At 34.6% G+C, this 9676-nt stretch overlaps 1 protein-coding gene across 1 annotated transcript in view; it reads left to right on the top strand.

Annotated features, from left to right (window-relative positions):
* Nucleotides 1-864: 864 nt before the first annotated feature.
* The window catches only part of LOC117118279 (AN1-type zinc finger protein 4-like), a 19197-nt gene continuing 10385 nt past the window's right edge, over nt 865-9676 (top strand). The window contains exons 1-2 of the mRNA XM_033262845.1: nt 865-1003; nt 4376-4451. Of these exons, the coding sequence (XP_033118736.1) occupies nt 865-1003; nt 4376-4451 (215 nt within the window). The remainder of the gene's footprint in view (nt 1004-4375; nt 4452-9676) is intronic.

The raw sequence follows: 9676 nt of genomic DNA, 5'->3' as shown, positions 1-9676 counted from the left end.
ATATGTATGTATGTATATAGGCCTATATATGTATATAAACATATATATATAATATATATAGGCCTATATATTTATACGAATGTACAGAGATCGAACGAAGAGAACGAATGAAAGATTTAACGATGAACGAAAGAAGGAAGGATCAACGATCGAATGAATGTAGGAAGAGAACGAACGAACAGACGGACGAATGAATGAATAAAACAGTCAAAAGCTATTCTGTAGTAGGTAGGCCTACTCAAAAGTTCATTTATTTTGATATGCGTTATTTTCGATAATATAAGCAGATTCTTGGTGCATGGGAAATTGTATTCATGACAACGATTATAAAGTTTAATACAAAGTGTAATCTCTATGTTTACAAGCTATCGAATCTTTTATCATTTTTGATCACCTGATCTTGGTTGCTCTTGGAGATGATCTCCATCCGGGTTCTAAACATGGCTACTAAAAAATACCTCTGTATGAATGTTATCCTTAGCAATAAGAGCGAAGACAGTTCTTACATTTACTCTTAGCAACATTCTGCTTGAGAGAAAGCACAGAAAAGAAAGTTACTGTTGTGAACAATTAAAAAGGTCACCATTCTACCATTTAGAATTTGGTCGCCATGGTCTTGGAATAATATAACAATTTTATTAGCGATGGCAGGAAGATCGTCGGTACCGCACAAATTCAGCAGCAGCAGCCTTGTATTTGCGTGTCGGTGAATTGTTTTGTTGTGGTTTACGATGGTGGGAGAATTACATGACAATGTACCTCTAACTAGGCCTAGGCTCAAGAAGCCTATGGTAGGCTATTAAACACTTCTGATACGTTTTTTCCACAAGTTTAAAAAAAAAAAGAAAATTGTATAAATGAATAATGGATTACTTAGACTATTCTGAGTATGCGGACTTGATAGAGTTGTTTGTTGAAACTCTGACTGGAACAGTTTTTGAGTTAAGAGTTTCACCGTTCGAAACTGTTATTTCAGTAAAAGCCAAAATACAACGGCTTGAAGGTTTGTTATTTTCAAATTTTTTGCAACTTTTCTCATTTTAATTTATATAGTAATGTGTGCATGTTCGGGTATGACGAGCTAGGACTAGGCTAGGCCTAGTAGTAGAGGAGGAGTTCCTATCCTAACCTAGGGCCTAGGCCTACTTCTAGGCCTACCCTAGGCTAGGCGGTTATCCCTAGTTTAGTGAGGCCTAGTAGCAAGGCAAGGGGCCTAGGCCTATATATAGGCTAGGGGGCATAGCCTTTACAGAGTAGCTAGAGCCTAGGCATCATACTCTAGCCCGGCATGGTTTCTGGACAAAACGGCAAGAAACCAAAATGGCAATGACCAAAACGGCAAAAAAACCAAAACTGCAACACTTTTTGACCAGAACAGCAATAGACCAAACCGGCAATAAGTCAAGACCGAAGAACAAAACGATGCTAAACAATTTGTCATAAAATTAAAAACCCGAAAAATTAAACTAATTATAAACATGAAAGTGTACTGCAATTAAATATGGTAAATATATGGCTGAATAAATAGCAGCAGCAGCAATAATATCATTAACAATAATAATAATAATAATAATAATTAGTCATACAAATTCAATATTAAAAAGATTGGGGTGGGGGAACAATATAAAAGTGAGTACAACAAATAAAACTTTCGAATACAGACAAAATGAGGCTAAACAATTTATATCATAAAAGTAAAAAAATGTGAAATATTAATAATATATATGTTGAAGCTTGCGGTACACCACGTAGGTAGTTCTGAAAAGAACTGTTGTAGTTAGAGAAACTAAAACAGTTCTTTTCAGAACTACCTACTGCAACAGTTCTTTTCAGAACTACCTACGTGGTGTACCGCAAGCTTCAACATATATGTTATTACTTCGCCATGTAGACCTTCAAACAATAAAACCTTCAAACAATCTAATAATATATAAACATTAAAAGTGGGAAAAAGAGCCCATGGCAATACCGTACTCGCGCGAATAAGCGCCCGGGCGCTTAAAGTATTTTTTGCACTTTTTGAGTTGCGCTTATTCAAACGGGGCGCTTATTCGAACGGGGCACTTATCAAAACAGAGTGGAAATTGAGGGGGCACTTATGGAAATAGATGAAAATCGAGGGGTTCTTATGAGAACTTATTAAATTCAAAAGGCATATTTTGAATGAAAAACGAAGCTGCATATTACGAATGGTGGTGCGGCGGAAACTTTCGTCCAAAGAGCATGTCTTGTCGTGACAAGAAAGTTGTGAGTACATGTATTACATAACAGCAATAACAGCTTGTTGGCCATCGGCTGATTGAGATCAGCATAATGGCATGATCATTGCATGTTTTCTTGAAAACTCAGATGAGAATGTATTAGGTGGAAATTGTCGGAAAAGCAGTGGGACTAGGCTATAGAAAAATGTAAGAAGATGAAAGTTGGAAATATACTGTCTGTCCAGGGAGCTCTCATTTGTCCAAGGTAAATATCCTCATTTTGATATTGACTAAAGGAGAATGTGATTCCACTCCACACCTCAAATCATGCCAACATCCACACAGTCCAGGATTGATTGAGTTATTGAGGGGGCGTTTATTCAAATTAGAAGGGGGGCGCTTAAGGAAATTTTCACGTTAGAAGGGGCGTTTATTCGAGAGGGGGCCTTATTCAAACAGGGCGCTTATTAGACTTGGCATTGACTTAGTTCCTTTGCCATTTCGGTGTATGCCATTTTGGTACATTGTCTTTGCTGTTTTGGTCTCTTCCTGTTTTGGTTCTTGTCATTGCTGTTTTGGTTCATTGCTGGTTGGGTTATTGCCATTTTGATCATTGCCGTTTTGGTTTATTGCTGTTTTGACCTGCTACTGTACCGCCAGCACAGGTCCTGGCCAAGGAAGCAAACCTATAAGAACAGGTAGCATGGCGTTGCATCCTATCTTGTGGCAAAATTGAAAGTGAAATTATGTTAATAAGAAATCAGAGCAAACTTTTCCTAGTAGTGTACAGCAGGCCTAGCCAGGCCTAGGCCTATAAAGGATAGAGGAAAATTTGAAAAATTTCAAGTTAAAATCTTGGAAAAAATGTCTCATATTATTATTACTGTAGTGTTGAATTGTTTATTTAACAAGACCAAATCATTTTATCAACATTAATAAAATTGGAAAAATAAAATCTGGTTTTAATAAATACAGATTTTGCAAAATCATTTAAATATCTACAGTTTAGGCGGCACTAGGCCTACAGCAGTGTACATCATTTTTTGTGATGTGTAATTGCAGCAAAATGTAATCATCTAATTTTCAATTAAATGTTTTATTCCATAATAAAAGTTAAATTTACTTATGCTACAGTCAGTATAAACTAACAATGTAGCAAAAGTTCAGTATTGAAACTACAGTAATTATGTTTAGATTAGATTAAAGTATATTGCATTCATTCTTTAATCTGCCATAAAATAGTGCCTTAAATGAGATATTTTTGTATAAGCAAAGAGTATAAATAGAACAAGAGAGCGTACTCCCGTTCACAAAAATGTCGCCTGCGTAGGACGCCCACTGACGGTGTAGGTACTTTTTTATACCCAGTACAGCATGATCGAAGTACGCCCGCTATGAACTCAGCAAGCAGAAAACAAAAGTACTGTGTCTTGTGTAGAACAGATAAACAGACAGGGTAATAAAAAGTACCTACAAGCATTAGTTGGCATCCTACACAAGCTGCGTAGGGCGTATCGTTTTTTACCGTCTTAATGAGCGTAGTTGGCTCTCTTGTTCTATTAAACTTTGGTAGAAGGAACAGTTTTTTATACCCAGTACTGTAGGGTAGCCGCGCGTGGCAATTGTTCGGAGACTGGGTCTTTCCCTGGGAGCCTTAATGATTGTGTTTGCCACGCCCAACCGACCCAAATTGTTCAAAATTGAGATTCGGCATTTTTGATTTTTTTTTTTTTTTTTTTTTTTTTTTTTTTGACTACAACGAAAAATATATTCTTAATGAGTTAAAAAGGTTAGAATGGGCCTATCTTGCAATTGTAAGTGATGCGACAGTGTTATGTGAACGTTTTTCTCTTCAAAATAGATTTGTTTTGTTGTATTTTTGTGTATATTATTTTCTACTTTTTAGGCATAAACACATTATTAGTTTAAAAAAAAAAAATACCGACCTACCGATTTTTTGGATTTCCCCAAAACGAGGCCAACACCAGAATTTTTTTTCTTGCCCTTGTCATAATTGTTTTTGTGTGAATCTGCATACATGTTTTGGTTGTGATTGTGGTCATTATAACAATATAAATAAATATTGTTGGAATTTCCATTTAAAGTACTGTACAGTACAAAACAAATTTTAAAAAAATCATATTTCATTGTTAAAATGTTTTATTATTTTCTAGGTATACCGCTCAGTCAGCAACACCTTATATGGAAATCAGTTGAGCTTGAAGATGACTACTGCTTACATGATTATGGGTAATATATTTTTCTTATTTTTCTTTTGACACTCAGCACTACCGTAAATCCTCCGCAGTGCTTATACAATTTTCGGAGGCTTCAGAGCGGTGTTTATGCAAGAGCTGCGCTCATTAACAAAATATTGCAGCCCTAATATTCAACTGTGAATAAGCACAGCTTTGCTTATTCAAGAGCGGCACTTAGCGAAAAAAACATGTTTGGTGCGGTGGTTATTCGAGGACGGTGCTTATTTGAGATCGGTGCTTATTTGGTGGTTTATGTTACTGTATGTGCATGTCATGATTGGTGTGTGTAGCTAATCCAAGGCAATTCAACAACAGGACGCACATCTCGGGACATCAAGGTTACGCTGATCGTCACAAAAACCATAGCATCCACACCATAATTACTCGTCAGCGTGTGACGAATTACCCACGCGCCATGATAATCGTGCATTGTGCAGTGATTACAAACTCCTAATATTAGACTGAAATTATATTGTTATTTCAACATTAATTTTACCAATGTTGTGGGGTAATTGTTGTACATGAAACTCACATTGCAGAAAAAATAAATCCATTTTCTGCATCTACTCAAATGTTCGTTTTGTGCACCTTCGTCCAACATTGTCAAAATGACATAATTTTTTATAAAAATCATAAATTTTAAATTGTTATAACTTATCATTTTGTTGCTCAATCTTCACTAATCAAATTGTAGTGTATAGAAGCACTTAACAACCTTGTGGTCAAAAGAAACCAGATGTAACATACATTGCGAAAATAGTAGCAGTAACACCATAAAATGTATGGCACTCATAGACTAACAATTGACGGCTGTACTCGCCACTACAGTAGTATCGGATTGTTGATGCAACAGTAGAGATCAAAGGACTGTTGGTTTGGCTAATCATTGCATGACAGCCAGTTGCAGTGAAAATTGCTTAGTATGTTTACATTTTTAACAAGCATCAAGGATGAATTATGTTAGCGTGAAAAATTGTTAATAAAATTATTTCTGTACTATGTTCTGATACAGTACTTTGCACCTATGAGAATTGATTATCTCTGTGGGGCAACCAGCAGTACTCAATGCCTTGGTAGATAGGCATACATTTGACAGATTTGCTCATAAAATTAGAACTAAAGTCCTTAGAGAAATCAACCAAAAAGAAAATGAAATGACTTGTTACCATAAGTGCAACCATTTTTCAGATCTTACAAAGGATAATGTCAATTTTATTTATAAATTCATTGATTGCTGTCTATAGCATTTTATTTCTTAATTTGACAGTATTTTTATATCTACTATCTAGTTTAATAGGTACTGTACATTTATTATCTTTTCCAACCCAATGAAGGACTAGTTATCTCTATATTTTGGATCTCAATTCATATTGTCAACAAAACACTGTTAAATCAACTTCCATAGCAACAGTAGATTTCTCTTCAATAAAATTAAAGGCCTTTTTTTTGTAAAATTTATAATTTTAGTTCTGTTTATTAAAAAAAAAAGAATTCTGATCATGGAAATACAAAGAGCTTTTTAAAAAAGGGCAATATAAACAAATATAATACACAATGAATTCTGGTAAAAAAAATATTGAGACTTAAAATTCCACTTTGCAATCAATTTTTTATTTTAAATTATAGTAGCTGTGTGTTGAAGTTGTATGTTAAAGTACTGTAATCTTATAAAACTTATGCTACTTGAGTATAAGATGATAATTAGTGGAGTGTATAATACTTCTAGCACTTAAAAAGTAGGTCAAATTATTCAGTACAGTTCAAGTAGTGTATCACACATTCTTGTTTGTTTACTGTTTTCTTGCTCTACTAGTTGTACTTATAGGGATTTCTGTTTTGGTCGTATTTTGCACGGAGTTAAGGTCTCTTGTAATTCACATGATTTGTTACACCATGGTCGTTACACCATGGTCGTTACATCAAACACCAGCATATACTGAGGTCCCTCAGAGATGATTCCATAACAATTTTAAGGCACATAAAAAAAATGATTAGATTGTCACTCTTTTTTTTTTTTTTTTATTGAAAAGGGCGGGAGATTTTTTTTTTTTGAGGGGGGAAGGTGGTGGGATTATAACCGGGGGTTCCCGTGTGCATGAACAGAACGAACATGACATCGTTTTTCGAAGTGGCAGATGCATTTAAACAACTGACATGTGATTCAATGGCCTATCGAAAACTACAGGTAGGCCTGTCAGACATTAAGGGGAGGGAACAGCCTAATTATAGTTATATACTGTATGCGTCTAGCCTTTGGTCTTTATATTGACTCGAGCTAGGCCAGCCTTTGCCTAAACATTCTTTCAACAAAAACCAATCCAACCAAACACACCCATCACAAGGAAGACTGCCGACTTGTAATGCATTTTGTAACAAGTTATTTTTAGCAGTGAGAGTGTCTGTGGAACATGTGAGTCTTCATGCTGTGAATCAATGATTCCATCAGCCTACTGGGCGGGTCTCTTGAGGGACGGACCACAGTGTTGCCTATTTTTGGCCGAAGCTGTAAAACATGCGCGAGTCTACACGCCACTGTGTTGTCTATTTTTAACCGCAGTTATAGCAAGTTGTTTTTAGTGACAGTTAACAAAAAGTTTAAAGAATGGGCTTTGCATTTTCAACTTTACGGCAATCCCAATGTCTGAACATAAACAATTAGATGAGTTCGAAGTCTGCCGAATTTGGAGCCAATTCCTTTATACTTTGTGAGCATTTGTTTTTTGCAAAGTTGTTTTTATGCAGTTAAAATAAATGATGCGACCAAAAAAAATTAATTAATTGAAAAAAATTTAAATTATTCCTGCATCAATATTCCCAAAATTGTTGAAATAGGGCGGGAGTGATAATCTAATAAATTTGTCCATTTGCCCTATGGCATACAGTAATGTTGCAGCAACAGTAACATAGGGGCATCCACAGACTTTAACCCTACCTTTGTCAATTGGAATTCCGAAGCCTACCCCTCCGCAACATGCTCGATTGTATAAGTTTTTTGCTTGTATTGAACCAATCTGCAAGTTACACAAAGAACCCTACTGTAGCACATTCCTTCCATTCATTAACCATTTGTAGTACTTTTATTTCAAATATTATGTCTTAAGATATTTTCTGGCCATTATCATAATGTTTTAAAATGCTGGCCAGAGAATTTGTATCTCTACAGATTGTAGAATAATGAAACACTATTGACAAAAGTATAACTGTTTCTGTAGAACATTTTAAGTTTGATGCTGTCTGTCATAAGCTGTAAAATCAGTGATGGATTGTATTAGTTTTTGCTAATTCTGAGCAAATTCTGTAATAATATTTAGTCAAGTAGGAGCTAGAGTGTGGATTTTATTGTGAGAGAAAGGTAGAGTACTTGGACTATGCCCTGTTAGTCAACAACCTCCTGCAGCGTTAACTTAGAAATGCACCCCATAGAGAGAATGTTGACAGTGGTCAAATGTCATCAGATGTCTGTATGTTTAAGCCTAGCAGTTAGCTAAGAAGCTGGTCATTATCATCAAAATTAGATAATTGTTTTCTGTTATTTATTTGATCAAATCCTATTTTTGGTAAACTATTGAATCTTTCCCATCACTGAATCCTTTTTGCCCATCATTTACACTAAAACACAGTATTGATCCAAACATTTAAAAAAGCATTTAAAATCGTCGTAGTAGCTGGTCATTAGCTATAATTTGTAATAGGCTTATAATATCAGTCATATAGCACCCATTTCATAAAATATATCAATATCTTTGCTGTAGCACATAACTATTTCGTATGTGCTATATTGGCTATTTAATCAGAGTGATATTTTCTGCTACAGCTATGCTAAGCATTAACTATCATTTTAAAAGCATCATAATCATTCTTATTAAGTTTATACACCATATCAAAGTACAATTTCAAGTCCATGACTACTGATTATAAGTGCTTAGTGAGGTATCATGCTAATGTTCAAGTGTCCTTTGTAAATTGATGATATTGGAATACTGTAGGCCTATAGTATGAGATGGTGATCTAATGCTTAACATTCCTTTATGAATGTACAGTAATGTCAACACTGGTATTCAAGTGTTCTTATAAATTGATGATATTAGAATATTGTAGGCCTACATTAGAAACTGGTGATCTAATGCTTAACATTCATTAATGAATGTACAGTATTGTCAACACTGGTAGTATATTACAGTCAGCATTCTAGCATTTTAGTAAACAGTTGAATTACTTATTCCTGGTGTAACATGCATCACCCAATGGGGGTGGAAGTATTTAGGTGAACGTGTGATAAAATGTTCTTCACCAAAACAAACTGTACTTCTGTTGGTTGGTTATGCAACACACAGTATTGTACTGTTCTATATAAAAGTGTTGTCTTGTACTGTAAGTCAAAAAGGAAGCAATGATGTCTCAAGTTAAACAATTGATGCTATTCAACCTAATGAAGTTTAGGCCCATAAAAAAAAAATTATTAGTTTATCACCTGCTCCCTCATCACTTTTGGGGAAAATCAGTTTTTGTTTTTGTTTTTTTTTTCAATCAACATATATTTTTAATTCAAACGGTCCTTTTTCCATTTTTTTTTCACTTGAAAATGTCATGGTTTCTTGCAAATATGTTTACTGGTACAACAAAAACATCTTTTTTTAAATATAAATTTGATTCCACTCTTATCTTATGACTTTTTATATATGTGTCCCTAACCATTGATTTACTTCTGAACGTCGGTAAAATGGGGGCGGGATTACCAAAACAAAAAAAAAACCTCCCTCCCTCATCAGTTTTTATTCTTTGGTAGGGTAATAAACTAATAATTTTTTTTATGGGGCCTTATTAGAATATAGTCAGGTTGGTTTTTAAGTGCTGAGGGGTTATTGATGTAAATGTAATTGGCACTAAATAAAGATTAAGTTGGATTTTGTAATAATTCATTTTTTCTTATCAAATGTTATGGTTTGTTTTTGCTTTGAGTTTAATCATTTCTATCTAATATTGAAATGATGAATATTTCTAATAATACTGGCATAATTTCCTATCATAATGTATCATCTGTACACGCATGCAGTACTAGTAATATCAAATTTTATTTAACAAGAACATGTGACTTGCCTAAATAAATTATGGTGTTGAGGTGACATGTCATGACCGTATATAGGCACATCATGACCATATATAGGCACATCATGACCATATATAGACACATCATGACCATATATAGGCACATCATGA

Source organism: Anneissia japonica, unplaced genomic scaffold, assembly GCF_011630105.1.
Source record: "Anneissia japonica isolate Jap-2015-1 unplaced genomic scaffold, ASM1163010v1 scaffold288173_len209237_cov177, whole genome shotgun sequence".
Taxonomy (NCBI): domain Eukaryota; kingdom Metazoa; phylum Echinodermata; class Crinoidea; order Comatulida; family Comatulidae; genus Anneissia; species Anneissia japonica.
This window is presented reverse-complemented; position numbering and strand designations above follow the sequence as displayed.